This window comes from Hemitrygon akajei, chromosome 9 (genome assembly GCF_048418815.1).
Source record: "Hemitrygon akajei chromosome 9, sHemAka1.3, whole genome shotgun sequence".
NCBI lineage: Eukaryota > Metazoa > Chordata > Chondrichthyes > Myliobatiformes > Dasyatidae > Hemitrygon > Hemitrygon akajei.
Window position 1 is genome coordinate 165,947,410 of NC_133132.1, and position 19,011 is coordinate 165,966,420.

Sequence of the window (19,011 nt, forward strand, 5' to 3'; positions counted from 1 at the left end):
GCCAACACAGATGCCTTGTGCAGGAAGGCACAGAGTCGACTGTACTTCATTAGAAGGTTGGCGTCATTCAATGTCTGTAGTGAGATGCTGAAGATGTTCTATAGGTCAGTTGTGGAGAGTGTCCTCTTCTTTGTGGTGGCGTGTTGGGGAGGCAGCATTAAGAAGAGGGACGCCTCACGTCTTAATAAGCTGATAAGGAAGGCGGGCTCTGTCGTGGGCAAAGTACTGGAGAGTTTAACATCGGTAGCTGAGCGAAGGGCGCTGAGTAGGCTACGGTCAATTATGGAAAACCCTGAACATCCTCTACATAGCACCATCCAGAGACAGAGAAGCAGTTTCAGCGACAGGTTGCTATCGATGCAATGCTCCTCAGACAGGATGAAGAGGTCAATACTCCCCAATGCCATTAGGCTTTACAATTCAACCGCCAGGAGTAAGATATGTTAAAGTGCCGGGGTTGATTGTATTTAATGTAGTTAAGTAAACTACTTAAGAACTTTTTAAAAGCTATTATTAATGCTTTTTGAGAGAGTGATTTAGATGCATATCATATTTTTACTGAGTTAAGTATTGTATGTAATTAGTTTTGCTACAACAAGTGTATGGGACATTGGAAAAAATGTTGAATTTCCCCATGGGGATGAATAAAGTATCTATCTATCTATCTATCTATCTATCTATCTATTCCATCATCCAAATCACTGACATATAACATAAAAAGAATTGGTCCCACCACAGACTTCTGTGGAACACCACTAGACACCGGCAGCCAAACAGAAAAGGCTCCCTTTATTCCCAACCTTTGCCTCCTGCAAATCAGCCACTGCTTTATTCATGCTAGAATCTTTCCTGTAATACCATGGGCTCACAGCTTGTCAAACAGCCTCATGGGTGGCACTTTGTCAAAGGCCTTTTGAAAAGCTAAGTACAGTACACAACATCAACCGATTCTCCTTTGTCTATTTTGTTTGTTACTTCTTTCAAAGTATTCAAACAGATTTGTCAGACAAGATTTTCCCTTGAGGAAACCATGCTGACTACAGACTATTTTATCATGTGCCTCCAAGTGCCCTGAGACCTCATCCTTAATAATCGGCTCTAACATCTTCCCCACCACTGAGGTCATCAGGGTCTCTCTTCCCGCCAACATGGACATTTACACTACACGCTACATGCTGCATCCGCAAAGCAAACAGCATTATGAAGGACCCCATGCACTCCTCATACAATCTCTTCTCCCTCCTGCCGTCTGGGAAAAGGCACCAAAGCATTCGGGCTCTCACAACCAGACTATATAACAGTTTCTTTCCCTAAGCAATCAGACTCCTCAATACCTGGAGCCTGGACTGACACCTTGCCCTACTGTCCCGTTTATTATTTATTGTAATGCCTGCACTGTTTTGTGCACCTTATGCAGTCCTGGGAAGGTCTGTAGTCTAGTGTAGGTTTTTTTCTCTGTGCTGTTTTTTACATAGTTCAGTCTAGTTTTTGTACTGTGTCATGTAACACCATGGTCCTGAAAAACGTTGTCTCATTTTTACTGTGTACTGTACCAGCAATTATGGTTGAAATGATAATAAAAGTGACTTGACTTGACTTGACTTGACTAACTGGCCTATACTTTCCTGTCTTCTGCCTCTCTCCCTTCTTGTAGAATGGATTGACATTTGCAATTTTCTATTCATCTGGAATCATTCCAGAATCTAGTGATTCTTGAAAGATCATTACTAATGCCACCACAATCTCCTCAGCCACCTCCTTCAGAACCCTGGGGTGTACACTTATCTGGGCTAGGAGGTTTATCTACTTTCAGATCTTTTAGTTTCCCAAGAAACTTGTCTCTAATTATGGTAACTTCACACACTTCATGAACCTTGACACCTGGAACTTCCATCATACTGCTAGTGTCTTCCACAGTGAAGACTGATGCAAAATACTTATCAGTTCATACGTCATTTTGTTGACCCCTATTATTACTTCTCCTGCATTGTTTTCCAGTGGTGTAATGTCTACTCTTGCCTCTCTCCTACACTTTATGTATCTGAAGAAACTTTTGATATCTTCTTTAATATTATTTGCTAGCACTTTTGTCTTCCATCTTTACCTTCTTAATGACTTTTTTAGTTGTGTTCTGCTGTTTTTTAAAAAGATTCCCAATCCTCTAACTTACCAAGAATTTTTCCTCTATTATATGTCTTCTCTTTGGCTTTTATATTGGCTTTGACCTCTCTTGTTAGCTATGGCTGAGTCATCTTTTCTTTTGAATATGTTTTCCTCTTTGAGATATATATATATCCTGTGCTTCTGAATTGCTTCCAGAAATTCCAGCCATTGCTCCTCTGCTGTATTCACTGCTAGTGTTCTTTTCCCATCAATTCTGGCCAACTACTCTCTCATGCTTGTGTAATTCCCTTTACTCCACTGTAATACTGATACATCTGACTTTAACTTCTCCTTCTCAAATTTCAGGGTGCATTCGATCATATGATGATCATTTGCCCTTTTATTTTAAGCTCTCTTATCAATTCTGGTTCATTGCACAACATCCAATCCTGAATAGTTAATCCTTTAGTGGCCTCAACCATGAATTGCTCGAAAAAAATGCCCCCCCCCACCCCGGAAATCCAGCACCAACTTGATTATCCTGATCTACCTGCATATTGAAGTCCCCCATGTCTATTTTAACATGTTGGTAGCAATGACATAGGAAGGAAAAGCAATGAGGTCCTGAAGAGAGAATTTAGAGAGCTAGGTGGAAAGTTGAGTTGCAGGACCTCCAGTGTATTAATTTCTGGATTACTACCTGTGCCACGAGCCAGTGAGGGTAGAAACAGGATGTTTTGGCAGATAAAATGTGTGGCTGAAAAGCTGGTGCAGGGGGAAGGTTATTCAGGTTCTTGGATCATTGGGATCTCTTCGGGGGAGGTATGACCTGAAGCCAAGGGGGACCAATATTCTCGCAGGCAGGTTTGTTAGAGCTATTGGGGAGGGTTTAAACTCATCAGGCAGGGGGATGGGAACTGGAGTGAAGGGACTCAAGATAGGACAGATGGTAAGAATAGAAATATAGTGTGCAATCTGTCAGGAAGGGGAGGCTGATTCTAGGGCGAAATTGCAGCCAGCAGGCTGAGTATCAGTGTATTAGGGATGAAGAATCAAAAAGGTTAGCAAATAACAGTACTCAAAATGTTATATCTCAAGCATATAACACTCAAGGAATATAAGAAATAAGGTGGATAATCTTGTGGCACTTTTACAGTTTTTTGGGTATGATGTTGTGGCAATCATTGAATCACGGCTGTAGTTGGGAGCTGAATGTGTAAGGTTACACATTGTATCGGAGGATTATGAAGGCAGGCAGAGGGAGTGGCATGGCTCTGCCAATAAATCATTAAATCATTAGAAAGATGTGAAATAGGATCGGAAGATGTTGAATCCTTATGGGTAAGAAACTGCAAAGGTAAAAGGCAAAAGGCAGTTTTAGACAGGCATCCAAACAGTAGATGAGCTGTGGACTACAGATTACAATGGGAAATAGAAAAGACATGTCAAAAGGGCAATGTTATGATAGTCATGGGAGATTTTAATGTGCAGGTAGATTGGGAAAATCAGTTGGCATTGGATCCTAAGAGAGTGAATTTGTTAGGTGCCTATGAGATGGCTTTTTAGAGCAGTTTGTCATTGAGCCTACTGGATTGGGTGTTATGTAATGAACCAGAGGCGATTAGGGTGCTTAAAGTAAAGGAACCCTTAGGAGATGCTGGCAGGGATGACAGCAGAGCAGCAATGGCATGAGTTTCTGAGAAAAATGAGGAAGGTTTAAGAGAGATGTATTCCAAAAAGAAAGACACGCTTAATGGCAAATAGTACAACTGTGGCTATCAAGGGAAGTCAAAGCTAAAAGCAAAAGAGAGGGCATGCAACAAAGCAAAAATTATTGGGAAGATAGAGGATTGGAAAATGTTTTAAAACCTACAGAGAGCATTGGAGGGAAAAGATGAAACATGAAACCAAGCTGGCAAATGATATCAAGATGGATAGAAAAAGCTTTTTTAAGTATATCAAAAATAAAAGGGAGATAAAACTGCTAGAAAATGAGGCTGGAGAAGTAATAATGGGGGTGGCATGGTAATGAGATGGCAGGTGAACTAAATGAGTATTTTGTATCAGTCTTCACTGTGGAATTCACTGGTAGTGTGCCAGGTATTGAAGGGGCTGAGGGAAGAGAAGTGAGTGTAGTTACTATTACAAAAAAGCTGAAAGACTTGAAGGTACATAGGTGACTGGACCAGATGAACTGCACCCTAGGGTTCTGAAAGAGGTAGTGGTAGAGTTTGGAAGCATTAGAAATGATCTTTCCAGAATCCAGAATCATTGGACTCTGGCATAGTTTTGGAGGACTGGAAAATTGCAAATGTCACCCCACTCTTTAAGAAAAGAGGAAGGCAGCAGAAAGGAAATTATAGACCAGTTAAACCTGACTTCAATGATTGGGAAGATGTTGGAGTCAATTGTTACAGTTGAGGTTAGGGAGTACTTGGTGACACAGGACAAGATAGGACAAAGATAGCATGGTTTCCTTGAGGGAAAATCTTGCCTGATGAACCTGTGGGAATTCTTTGGGAAAATTACAAGTAGGATAAATGAAGGTAATGCAGTGGATGTTTTCAGAAGGCCTTTCACAAGATGCCACACGTGAGGCTGCTTACCAAGTTAATTGCCCAAGGTATTCCAGGAGTGTTACTAACGTAGTTAGAGCATTGGCTAATTGATAGGAGGCAGTGAGGGAGAATAAAAGGATCCTTTTATGGTTGGTTTCCAGTGAACAGTGGTATTCCTCAGGGGTCAGTGTTGGGACTGCTTCCTTTTATGCATATAGATGATGGAATAGATGGCTTTTTTAGTACGTTTGCAGATGATATGAACATTAGTAGAAGGGCGGGTAGTGTTGAGGAAACAGGTAGGCTGCAGAAGGACTAAGACAGATTAGGAGAATGGGCAAGAAAGTGGCAAATGAAATACAAAGTTGGAAAATGTATGGTCATGCACTTTGATAGAAGAAATACATGTGCAGATTATTTTGTAATTGGGGAGAAAATCTAAAAGTCTAAGATACAAAGGGACTTTGGAGTCCTTCTGCAGAATGCCCTCAAGGTTAATTTGCAGGTTTAGTCAGTGGTGAGGAAGACAAATGCATTCATTTCAAGAGGTCTAGAATTTAAGAGCAGTGATGTGATGCTCAGGCTTTATAAGGCACTGGTGAAGCCCCACTTTGAGTATTGTGAACAGTTTTAGGCTCCTTATTTAATAAAAGATGTGCTGGCATTGGAGAGGGTTCATGGGAGGTTCACAAGGATGATTCTGGGAATGAAAGGGTTATCATATGAGGCATGTTTGATGGCTCTGAGTTCATACTTGCTGCAATTTAGAAGGATGGGGGGTGCGGAATCCCATTGAAACCTTTTGTATGTTGGAAGGCCTTTACAGAGTAGATGTGGAAAGGAAGTTTCCCATTCAGATTCAGATTCAGATTCAGTTTATTGTCATTTAGAAACCACAAATGCAATGCAGTTAAAAAATGAGACAACGTTCCCCCAGAATGATATCAGAAAAGCATATGACAAAACAGATTACACCAGAAAATCCACGTAACGTTTGGCAATCCCCAATCCAGAGTCCGGAGAGGCTGCTGTGTATTAATATCACGCTACCGTCTAGCGCGTTCCCCGGAAAGGAGCTCCAAATCCACTAGACAAAAACAAGACCAAAAACTAAAGCTACAAGACCTGCACAAAACCACATAATTATAACATATAGTTACAACAGTGCAAACAATAGCATAATTGATAAAAAACAGACTATGGGCACAGTAAAAATAGTCCAAGATGTTAAAGGACTGTAAGTTCAAAAGAAATCACCACAGTTTCCACAAGTCCCCAGGGTCCCGACAGATTCGCCATCCCACACCGGTGGCAGAAGGGAGTACCCCCGCTATGGACTTCCAAGGCGCCGCCCGACTCAGCCTCGCAGACGCAGCACACAATGGAAGCTCCGTTGAAACCAGCCTCACAGACGCAGCACACACCGAAAGCGACCTGAGTCCATCAAAAGGACTCTTGAGTCCGTTGAACCTCCGAGCCGACGACCATCTCCTCCGGCACAGCTTCTCCGAGCTCCATCCTCTGCCGTGCGTATTAAGACGGCCATCGACAACGTGACCCCGAGGACTGGGGGCCTGTTCTTCCCAGCAGAGTCCCGGACCACGCAGCAGCAGCAACGAAGAAGGTCTTCCTAGAATTTCCCGATGTTTCTCCGTGCTTCCATGTCCATTTTCAATCGATTATGATTGCGCATGGCACCCCATTTCACAAATAACACATAATAAGTTTAGGAGTGGCCGCTGCATGCTGCGTCGTGCCGCCATCTTGGATGACAGGGGAGTCTAGGACAAGAGGGCACAGCCTCTGGATAGAGGATAGAGGAGCATCTATTTAAAGCAGAGATGCCGATAAATTTCTTTAGCCAGAGGGTAGAGAATTTGTGGCATTTATTACTCCAGGCAGCTCTGGAGGCCAGGTCGTTGGGTGTACTTAAGACAGAGCTTGATAAGTTCTTGAATGGCCATAGCATCAAAGATTATGAGGTGAAGGTCAAGGAGTGGGGCTGAGGACGGATTAAAAAGATCAGCCATGATTGAATGATGGGGCAGACTTGATGGGCCAAATGGCCTAATTCTGCTCCTAAGTCTTATGGTCTTATGGGGCAGAATAATGAAATGGCAGAACAGATGCAATGCACCAAATGGCCTAATTCTGTTCTAATCTGACATCTCTGGTCTTATGGTTATTCCCCTTCAACCATTAGGCTCCTGAAGCAGTATGGATAACTTTTCACCTCAACTCTGAACTGATTTCATGACCTATGGACTTATGTTCAAGGACTCTGCAACTTATGTTCTCAGTTTTACTCACTCATTCATATATCCATCTATCCATTCATTCCTATTTGTTTTTAATTGCATTTGCACAGCTGATATCTTCTTTTGCACATTGGTTGTTCATCAGTCTTTGTGTATAGTTTTTCATTGATTTTTTTGTATAAAAAGAAGATTGAGCCAATGAACAATGGTAACATCCTTCAGTTCACAAAGCTACTTCCTTTACTTCTTATTCATTCAAGTATGTTTCTGCTACTATTGGAACCTGTGGTTTACATTTTGATGGTGTGCTTTTGGGCTAATTGAGTGATCTGGTGCTTTGCTGTCTCCAAGGGGATTTGGTGAGGTTTTGTGTAGAGTGTAGAGTGTGCAGCCTGGAGACTGGGATTGACTCCATTTCTTGCTGATTTCTCCGATTAAAACATTGAGTAAGATTGAAATCATCAAGTCCAAGAGCTGAAGGTGAGTAGGTGTTCAGCGCCATCAGCCTGTGTTTTACAGGTCTCTTCCTCTCCCTCTCGTTCCTGTGCTGCCAGAGGATGGTGCCAGGGTCTTGGGTCTTGGGCAAGTTTTAATCAATACAGTTTGTGGATTGAATCTTGTAGTTTATGGTGTGGTTATGTTTCTGGTTACTCCTTTTTCCATTGCTATTTTATGCAATTTTGATTGGGGCAGAGAGGATCTTTAGCCTGCAGTCAACAAGCGTTAAATTGAACCGAACTGAACTAAACTGACCATTCCTAGACTGTTTCCAAAACTCTGTGGTTTGATGTTTTATTTTTTGTGTTTTCCACTGTTTCATGCCATTTGCATGACTTGTTCTTTTTTTTTGCTGTTGGGTGTTTGTTGTTTCCTTTGTATAGATTCCATGGTGTTTCTTTGTTTCATGGCTGTCTCTGAGAAGACGAGTCTCAGGGTTGTACACTGTATAAAAACTTAGATAATAAATGTACTTTGAATCTTTGAGTATTTGTATTTCTTTGTTGTACTATGAATGTCTGCAAGACAATGAACTCAGGGTAGTATATGGAGATGTATATGTATTTTGATAATAAATTTACTTTGATCTTTGTTTAAAGAATATATCAGAGCCTCTAGAGCTCAGAGCACTGGTGTGAAACTACAGCATTAATTGAATAGCCCCATTCCCTTCCTCACTCTCCTTTCACAGGACAGGTCATAGAGTTGATTGCAGAACCTCTGACATCTGACGTGTCCTTCTTTCCCTGTGAAATCGAATATGCTAGGTACCGTACCAATTTTTCCGCTATCTGAGCCTCGTGAGCTGGTTTAAACCCCTGGTCCCGCAGTATATCTGAAACACTGCCTATGACCCCAAGTGACCTACTTTATTCTCTAAGGTAATAAGTACACCATCTACATTATTGTAAAATGGCTATGTAGTTTGGTGTCAGATTAACTGTTCCTAAAGGTCTGTGTCATGTCCTTATGAAATGTAGCTGGGCTGTTTTGGAATCTCTGGGGGATGTATACTACTGCCCACCCAGGGTGAAGGTAAATTCGCCTTGGGACTCGGGGTTCTTCACTGCAGCCTGCAGTCAACGAACAACCTTACAACCTTTTTTTAACCTCTTCTCTGGTCTGTCTCCTTAACCCATACTATTATGAAGTAGGTTAATCCCACAACTATCCTCAAGTCTAAAACTTCCTCATAGGCTCAGCTCAGCCTTCCTTCAGCATTTTCAAGAAGACTGGATCGCCACTCCCTGGATTGCCCAGCCTTGAGTGTTACCCTGCCTGTTAGAATAGAATAGAACTTCAGTGTCATTGCTCAAGGCATGAGATGGTGGTGCTACTTCAGTCTGTGCAAAACAGATATTTACAATGTATGTGGTATGGCTTAATATTTTAAAATCCATATTTACATGCAACAAATGACTTTGATCGTCCATTATATTCAAAGCCCATTGGTGAGCCGATATGTTCTGCATTGTCCATAGAGGGATCATCACCTTTCTGAACTATTGACACTATTATTCCTCAGTTACTCCCACCTTCCTTTAGTTATTGCATTACTGTCCTTTCAAAATAGTGGGATCTGTTCTCATTGCTGGCATCCACTTGTTGGCCATGCACCATTACCCCCTCTTCCCCCCTCTCTCAAACCCTCTCCTCCCCTCCCCCTATCCTCCACCCTTCTCCTCCTCCCCTCTCCCCACTTCCCCACCCCTCTTTGCCCCACCCCTCTCCTCCCTCCTCCCCTCCTCCCTCCTCCCTCCTCCCCTCCTCCCTCCTCCCTCCTCTCCCCCTCTCCTCCCTCCTCCTCTCCTCTCCCCAATCCCACTCCCTTCTACCCCCTTCTCTCCCCCTCTCTTCCCCTTAAACCCCCACTCTCCCTCACCCCCACTCTCCCTCACCCCCACTCTCCCTCACCCCCACTCTCCCTCACACCCTCTCTCACCTCTCTCTCTACCCCACTCTCTAGCCCCAACCCCTTTTCTCCCCCCTCCTCCCCTTCTCCTCCCCTCTCCTCTCTCCCTCTCCTCACCCTCCCCTACCACCGCCCTCTCCCCCACTGTTCCTTATATCTATCCAATTCTACTTGCGTCACTGTAACTCTTCTTTCTATCTCTCCCTTTCTTTCTCCAGTTCTTTGACTTGCAGGAGAGAATTAAATGTCAGACACAGCCTCTTGCTGTTCCTGACATTCTGAGAGGCACTAGAATTAGCGGGGAACTACTTACAGAAGAGAACTAAATGTTCTGTCCTTCTGAGAAGGACTAGCAAAGGCAAGAGGGAAGGAAATAAAAAAGCACATTTATTATTCTTTCCTTTCTGTATATGTGTGTGTTTGTCTATTTCTCTCTCCCTCACACTCTCTTCCCCTCAAGCTCCCTCACACTCACTCTCTCTCACACTCTCTCTCTCCCTCATACTCTCTCTCCCCCTCACACTCTCTCTCTCCCCCTCACACTCACTCTCTCTCACACTCTCTCTCTCCCTCATGATCTCTCTCTCTCTCACACTCTCTCCCTCTCCCTCACACTATCACTCACCTCTCACACTCTTCCTCACTCCCACACTCTCCCTCACACATACAACTATACAAGATGTCGGGGTGGAGATACGTCTCTATCAAAGGAGGTGTAAAGCGCTTCTTCCCTCTGCTAGCCTGCAGGTCACCCTTAGACAAGGTGTAACCTCTGCTTAGTCCCCCACCCCCATCCCAGATCAGCGTCACGTGAAGCCATTGGAGCAGGTGGCGGCTGGTCCTTCAGCAAGCAAATCATATGGACAATGAGCAACATGTGTAGCAAGAAAGTCTTTCATTACACACTACAGGCCTGTTGAAGTGCAGATGAATGCGAGAAAACGATCAAACCAAGAGAGATCAAAGTCCTTATTGACAGTGTTTTGGTAGCTGTTAATATGAATACCTCTATATACACAATTCACTGTGCTCATGTTGTTGTCACAGGGCAAAAAATTGCACAGCATAAGATTTTTACTCACACTGGTAATTACAAATTAGAGGGAACATTGGTCATGGGTAAGACTATGATTGCCCATTATATACAACATGGCACATAATGTTTGAACAAACTTTTTTACTGTTTTCTGAACATGTACACACACAACCTTCTGACATGCTGAATAGTCAGTAACAACCTTTTGCAACTCATTGCCCTGTCTCACCAAACTACTAGATAGTGTCTGATATTTGATTGTGTGTGTGTACACTCAGAAACAGTCTTTTATATCTGCCAGTTCACCACTGCCATCTTCTAATACTTAATGCCCTATAGTTGTTGGCCTGTATAGATCTAAGGAGCTATTAAAAATATGCAGTCCCTCAGACTACTGAAGTTGCTGGCCACATAGCGAGTCACAAATGTACCTTGGACAAACTCCTAAATGTTTTTGAGAACCACACAGAAGCTGTAATTGGCAAGTATAAGAGTCTTTAATCACACAGCAGGACTTCTGGGGAGAAAGTCTTAAGAACATTTCACTGTCGTAACACAATATTTTATACCTTTTAAACACAAAGATAACAATGAACAATTAACTGCAGTTACAGTGTATTTAATCACCTATTTAATCTCAAGATTTTAAATATAGTCAGGTAACTTTGCAGAATTACAAATGTACAATGGTAGCACATCCCAACTTGTAGAACATCTTTGAATATTTGATAACTTGTAACTAGTCAAAGAGCTTCTAAGCACAAATCCCAGGGACTAAAAATATTATAACGCTCTTCTTCCTTTCAGAATCAGAATCAGAACCACTTTATTGCCAGTATATGCAACATACCAGAATTGATTGTGGTTCAATGCCAAGCATAAATCACGACAATACCGTAACAGAGAACACAATAGCAACCAACAATTTACAAGATAATAGTGCAAATAATTGTTGAGCAATCACCAATTAACACAAATGTCAATAATCAAACTGAAATAAACATGAACATATGAACGGAGAAATTAATTGTCAACAGAACAAAGAGAGCAGGAGAAACTATTTAACGGATGTTGTGCCCGGACAGTTAACTATTACACCTGGGTGGGTTTTGTTAAGAAGCTGGATAGCTACAGGAAACCTTCAGAGATGATTTGTCTTTCTGATGTTAATGGACTTGTAGCGTCTCGCTGATGGCAATTTGGAGAATAGGTGACTGCTACGGTGGGTGGAGTCAGCAGTAATTTTTCAGCTTTTTTCTTTGCTCTGGTAATTGGTAGCTGATAGTCAATGATCTTCTCCACTGAGTGGACCACTCACTGCAATAGAGAGAGAGAGAGGAGGTGGTGTGAAACCAAACAGTGATTGAGCTGGTTGCAACATTCCCAATAATGGCTAAATTGAAATTCATCAGGATGTGCCCCAAGGTGTTGAATTTCCTAGGCTGGCGTAGGAAGAGCAATCTCTGTTGAACTTTCCTGGTGATGAGCATAACATGCTTGGCCCACTTAATTTCATTGGTAATGATCGTTCCTAGGAATTTGAATGACTCGACCACAGGGTGTTGTTGGCAGAAGGCAATCCTCATTTCCACTGTCTTGATAGTATTAATCTCCAAGTTGATACCATTCTCAATGTTAGCAAGACCAAAGAGCTGATTATGGACTTCAGAAAGAGTAAGATGAGGAAACACAAACCAATCCTTATAGAGGAATCAGAAGCGGAGGAGTGACCAATTTCAAATTCTTGGGTATCAATAACTCTGAGGACCTAATGTGGACGCAGCATATTGATGCAGCTATAAAGAAGGCAAAACAACAGCTATATTTTATTAGCAGCTTGAGGGGATTTAGTTTGTCACCTAAAACACTCAAAAACTTCCACAAATGTACTGTGGAGAGCCTCTGACTGCCTGCATTGGGGTGGCAGGCAGATATTGCACAAGATCAAAGTAAGTTGCAGAAACTTGTAAAATTAGCCAGTTCCTTAACTTCAACCATGTTAATTTAAAAACAGTCCTGCCTAAATTCTGTCAGCATGTTGACTTTGCTTCTAGAGTTGAGAACATATTCGCCCTGATTTACAACAACATGGTGGTCTTTACAAAGTTGCTCCTCACTCCTGTTTTGTATACTCTGGCCACTTATCTATTATGCTAAATTTCTGCAAGCAGACTACTGATTAAAGAAATCAACAGAACAAGGAGAGCAGGAAAGACCATTTAACAGATGTTGTGCAGGGACTGTTAGGGTATTACACCTGGGTGAGTTGTTGAGAAGCTGGTTAGCTACAGGAAACCTTCGGAGATGATGTGTCATCCTGGTGATGATGGACTTGTAGCGTTTCGCTGATGACAATTTGGAGAATAGGTGATTGCTACGGTGGGTGGAGCTCAAAGGGAGATAAACATCTTGCCAGAAAAAACCACTTCAGCATTACAGGACTGTTCTGAAAACACAAACTAGAGCATATTCAAGGAGGTGGCTGCCTACCCATTGCTGACTATGCGGGAACTGTAAATAGCTATACAGTCAATCAACAGAATGTGGCATATACTGCATGAATTCCACCATCGATAACAATTAGGAATTAATACACAGTTCTAGTACTGTTGTAATATTGACAGTGTTCTAATTTATTCTATATTCCTTTTAAATACATAATTTGTTGCTCAGTTAAACATTTTTTTATACCTTTTTACCTAGTTTCATGAAACTTCAGCTAATTGTGGCAGCTGTAATTGGGCCATGAAGTACTGGTTCCGATGTCTTCCAATTAACCGTAATATAATGTAAACACAAGAGAATCTGCAGATGCTGGAAATTCAAGCAACACACACAAAATGCTGGTGGAGCGCAGCAGGCCAGGCAGCATCTATAGGAAGAAGTACAGTTGACGTTTTGGGCCGAGACCCTTTGTCAGGACTAACTGAAAGAAAAGATAGTAAGAGATTTGAAAGTGGGAGGGGGAGGGGGAGATCCAAAATGATAGGAGAAGACAGGAGGTGGAGGGATGAAGCTAAGAGCTGGAGGGTTGATTGGCAAAAGGGCAAGCTAGAGAAGGGAGAGCAACATGGGATGGGAGGCCTAGGGAGGAAGAAAGGGGAAGGGGAGCACCAGAGGAAGATGGAGAGCTGGCAAGAAAGATTGTGAGAGGGACAGAGAGAGAAAAAAAGGGGGGAAATAAATAAATAAATAGATGGATAGATAGATAGATGGATAGATAGATAGATAAATAAGGGATGGAGTAAGAAGGGGAGAAAGGGCATTAACAGAAGTTAGAGAAATCAATGTTCATGCCATCAGGTTGGAGGCTACCCAGACAGTATATAAGGTATTGTTCCTCAAACCTGAGTGTGGCTTCATCTTGACATTAGAGGACAGTAATGCAATGTGTATTGATTTGCTTTGATCTCATTCATCCTGTTGTGTTCCACAATCTCAAAGTTATAATTATGAGGAGTAGGTTTTTGCAAATATTGTGGATGGGGTACTTTTGTCAATTGTTACGGGAGGTACTTGCTGTGTAATAGATTTAATCTGATCTTTCATTTTGGATGCTCATGGAACACATATACGCTACCTATAAAGGCTGGAACCATTTAATGGAGTGATTTCTAACTTTCTATCTTTCAGATCATGTATCCACTTTTTAAATACAGTTAACTTGATCTTAGCTGCTTGTGAGTACACTAGTAATTGAACCATTGAGCAGGTTGTTAAAACTTTAAATCATTGCTTTTTCACAGAATAGAAATGTGAAGAAATATGAATTCTGGAAGGATGTTATTGCTTCTATTGAATACAATTACAAAGCTTCTGCCTTCAAAGGTAAGACATTATTTCCTCTTAATAATACACATTTACTTACAAATTTTGTGGCAATTAGGTCTTGATGTGGCAATATTTCGGATGAATATTGTATCAGTAATTTTATTTGGTGGTTTGAAGACTATTTGAAGCTTGGCTATTTTTGCTGTTCTATAGAGTTTTATGATTGGATCTCCTTTCAGGACCAGCTTTGATAATACATTTGACATACCTTGTGAATAAGGACCTTTGCATCAGATGTCAAATGCATTAAATCGTGTGCTATTGTACAAGTCAATTAAGTTATGTCATGTGAAAAAGTACTTAAATCAGTAATTTTGACATTTACAAAGGAATAGTTTCCACTTTTTGTTTATTCTAGTAATACAATAAAACACGATGGTGGAATTCTTGTTAATTTTTATCTGAGAATGATTTAATTGTGATGCACTGTTTACTTTTCACTCGATAGATTGAAGAAGTGTGTGCGCAATTGATTAATTTCTTGGCATTATATCTGATTTTTGTCTGAATTATATGTCCCCGTGTTTGATTATATCTTGGCTCATTATAATTTAATTTTAGATAAGCAATAAATATTAATTTTCTGTTGTTAACTTGTTAAGTGCATTTTTAAAAAATCATTGCATTTTCTTTGGCTAGTTGTTGTTTGGCACATCAGTATACGCTTCTATAAACTTGACACTTTGATGTGATTGCAAATGCTTAAGAATATAATACCTTGTGCATGAATGATTGTTGAAAACTTTGAATCCTATATTTCATCATTGTATGAGTTCTTTCATTTCCTTTGGCTCATTTTTGTTTGCTTTCATTTATTTTTGTACAAGATTATTTGATTGTGAAGAGAATGGGTGGACCTTCATGATTACAACCTCCCAGGGATATTCCAACTCTAAGTGCCCATATTTGCTGATAAAGCATATTGAGTTTGGTTTTTGGTTTGACTTGGTGAACTTTATTTGTAAATATGGTTAAAACATTATTATGTCATAATATATCAAATCAGATAACAGGCTTGATGTTATCCATGTTCAGGCAATAATGGTCGAACACTGTTAGGGTTATAGTAGGAAATTGGAGAGCTTTGTTGTGAATGAGGTCAAATAATTAATACTTTATACAATATCTGATCCTTAGTTGTTCTCTCCACACTGAAGGAGGAAATCCTGATGAAGAGACAAGCATATATGAAAATTAGCACTTTTGATTCCCTTTTAAATGTCAAATATGTACACTTGTTGGGTCCTACCATATTGCTCTAGTTCTCAATGGACTGGAACTTGCTAGGGAATGCTGGCAAGTTGCATAGTTTTGTGGATTCTACATGAATGCTAATGTCCTGAACTTGTTGGCTGTACTTTGCTGTGGTTTTATCCGTGGAGCCTGGTGAAGAAACAGAGAGTGAATGTTGCAGTTTCCAAGGGTTTACCAGATGAGACCTGGCACAGGAACACTGAGTCCATTTGTTCCAATAGAGAGCAAAGACAAGGAATTAACTAACCATTAATTAATGTTATATTTTGAATTATTTGTGAATATCTGAATGGTTGTTCTAGTTAAAACTTTAAAGTTTAAGATGTATTTGTCAACCAGCTTGGCTTCAGGTAGTGGTTAAAAGGGATGTTTGTTTTATTCAGCTGTTTTATAGGCAGGGCTTGTCTGTAGGTGATTATGTTGTATAACATCTCATGATTATGTCCTTCCACCATTAAGAACCTCACATTTTATGATCAGGACATCTCTCCAGCAAGTTAACACTAGCAAATCTGTATTGACTTTTCAGTATACACAAAATGCTGGGGCTTTGTGTGTTAAAACTATGAAGCTTTAGACGTAATTGTCAACCAGCTTGGCGTCAGGCAGTGGTGTAGAGAGATGTTTGTTTTATTCAGTTGTTTTATAGGCAGGGCTTGTCTTGTTGGATAACATCTCGTGATTATATCCTGCCACTATTCTTTTCAATAGATGCTGTCTGGCTTGCTGAGTTCCTGTAGCATTTTGTGTGTGTTGCTTTGGATTTTCAGCATCTATAGATATTCTCGTGTTTGTGTATTTACTTTACATTCAGGTTAATAAAATACATAGTTCTAGATATACCTACAAGCACAAGGGACTTAATAGGCTACTAGGAGTAGTGACCATGGTTCAAAGCAGGTTTTGCTTCACTGCTCCATAAGTCAATGGGGAACTAGCCTTTGACCTTTATGCAAGGAATTAGCACTTTTGCAAATAATGGAGATACAAATGAACAAGTTAGTAATATGCTTTACAAGTATTAGGCACATTACATCTAGTATTAAGTTGATCCAAATTTATTTCTGTTGGAGAATGTGTTTACTCTCTGATGTAATTATATTTTCACTGTTCTTTGCTGCGAGTGAGGGAGTTGGGGACTTGCTGCTGTTGTCGCTTTTTTTCTGAGGAGGAGGGTGTTGGGCATTTGAGGCATTGTCACTGTTTTTCTGAAGAGGAGGGGGTTGGGGATTTTATGTTATTGTCGCTGTTTTTTTCTCTTCAAGGGAGAGGGGTTCGGGGTTTGTGAGTTTTTTTTCTTTTTCATTTTTGTGCCGGGGTGGGGGGAGGAGTTGATGTCTTTTCTTTCAGTAAGCCCATGTTTTTTTCTGTATTTCATGGCTATCTGGAGTTGTATTGTACATGCCTACCTTGAAAATAAAATGAACCTTTGAATATTTGGAGTCAACGTAATTTACAGGGTGGAATTGATGTAAGATTCATTTTTAAATTTTTGGATAATGTATTTACAAATTAATAATCAGGTTTATTAAAGTAACAATTAAATGGTGGAAGGCACACCACAAGGCTGTGTGCTTAACAGACTGTTCTACTCTCATGAGTATGTGGCTAAACGAAACTCTATAAATTCACCAATGCAATCACCGTTGCTGGTGGAATCTCAGATGGTGATGAGGAGGCATATAGGAGTGAGATGGATCGACTGGGTGACTGGTACCATAACAACATATCAGCTTCCACTCAACGTCAGCAAGACCAAGGAGTTGATTATGGAGTTCAAGAAGGGAGACGTGGAGAAAACATGTTGAGGTGTCAGTAGTGGAAAGCTTCAAGTTCCAGGCATTAGCATCTTGGAGGATCAATCCTGAGTCCAACATACTGATGCAATTTCAAAGGGAGCACACTAGTGGCTCTATTTCATTAGAATGGAGTTTGAGGAATTCAGTATGTCACCAAAGACTATGGATGTATGGTGGTGAGCCTTCTGACTGGCTGCCTCATACCTGGTATGGAGGCCTCAATGCACAGGATTGTAAGATACTGCAGTGGGTAGCTCAGTTAATTGAGGGCATAAACAACCCCGCCAGTGAAGATATCTTCAAGAGTCAGTGCTTCAAGAAGGTAGCATCCATCATTAAGGTTCCTCACCAATAGGACATGCCCTCTTCATATTACTACCATTGGGAATGAGGTACAGGGGCTTGAAAACCCACACCAATGATTCAGAAACAGCTTCCTCCCCTCTGCCATTGGATTTCTGAATGGTCCATGAACACCAGTTTGTCATTATGTTCTTTGAACTATTTATTTATTCTTGACATTTACAGTAAATTTTTGTATTTGCACTACTGTTGCCATTAAAAAAATAAATTTCCCATTGAAGTCAGTGGTAATAAATCTGATTTTGAGCTTGATGTTTCTTGATTATTTCATTGCTAAACTTCTAAAGTACAAAACAAAATCTATAATAACTGCTGTACTTTTCGCAAATCTTGGTGAGCCTGAAGTAGCATGTGCGACATAAATGTATGTGAAACCTTGAAGTGTTTGTCTTGCTTAAATAAGCATAAAATAATTGAAAACTGTAGATTTGGTGAAAAAAATACAGATGTTCCTGTTAATGTTGAAGCTGATACACGACAAATTAGGAAAACCTGTTTTATAATTTTAAAAGTTTATCAGATTTTAACTTGCTGAACTTTGCTTGTTTTCCACCCTTAATTGTCAATGTCCGTCACTGTACACCAGAAGGATTTACAGAATTGATTATTCACAATTCCACTCTGCACAAAGCAGGTCTAGAAAATTAAGTACCCAATGCTCTCATTTTGCTTTGCCCATATTAATAAGTTTTGACTGGTAGCAATGAAAATATTATTTGTCTGCAAGGACAAAGTGGAATCAACATTTGTTAATATTTATTAATGGGCTGAATTCTGCCAAGTTGTTCAAGGCACAAATTACTTGTGGGCGCCTACATGCAACGGTGCTTCGAATTGTTTATTTTGTAGACAAAGCAACCAGTCTGTTTGTCATGCAGCTCCACCTGCCTTGTAATTACACCGCATCTACATAGTATTGATGTTGTATGATCATCACTTAATAGTCCTTTTGGCTGTTGCTTGGTGAATCTTAGGTATTTTAGTGATAACCACAGTAAAAAGAGTAATTCAAGTGTTGAATAACATGACATTCTTTAGGATATGTAAGTAGACTTTTGGTTCATGCTTTGTTCTCATTGCCACCATCCGGAAGGAAGTACAGAAGCCTGAAGGGACACACTTAACAATTCAGGAACAGCTTCTTCCTCTCTGCCATCTGATTTCTGAATCGACATTGAACCCATTAACACTACCTCACTTCTTATTTTGCTGTATTTAATTTAACTATTAATGTATACATATATACAGTGCATATGTTTCATTTTTTTCTCTATTGTTATGTATTGCATTGCACTGCTGCCGCAAAGTCGGCAAATTTCATGACATGCCGGTGATATTAAACCTGATTCTGAAATTGGATCCAGAGGCCTTGGGATAGCCTACTAGGCAGACAGGAGAC

At 40.6% G+C, this 19,011-nt stretch overlaps 1 protein-coding gene across 1 annotated transcript in view; it reads left to right on the forward strand.

Moving 5' to 3' along the window:
* Positions 1-19,011, forward strand: part of nt5dc1 (5'-nucleotidase domain containing 1) — a 611,704-nt gene that overhangs the window by 57,345 nt on the left and 535,348 nt on the right. Inside the window, exon 6 of the mRNA XM_073057433.1 lies at positions 14,112-14,193. Within this exon, the coding sequence (XP_072913534.1) occupies positions 14,112-14,193 (82 nt within the window). The remainder of the gene's footprint in view (positions 1-14,111; positions 14,194-19,011) is intronic.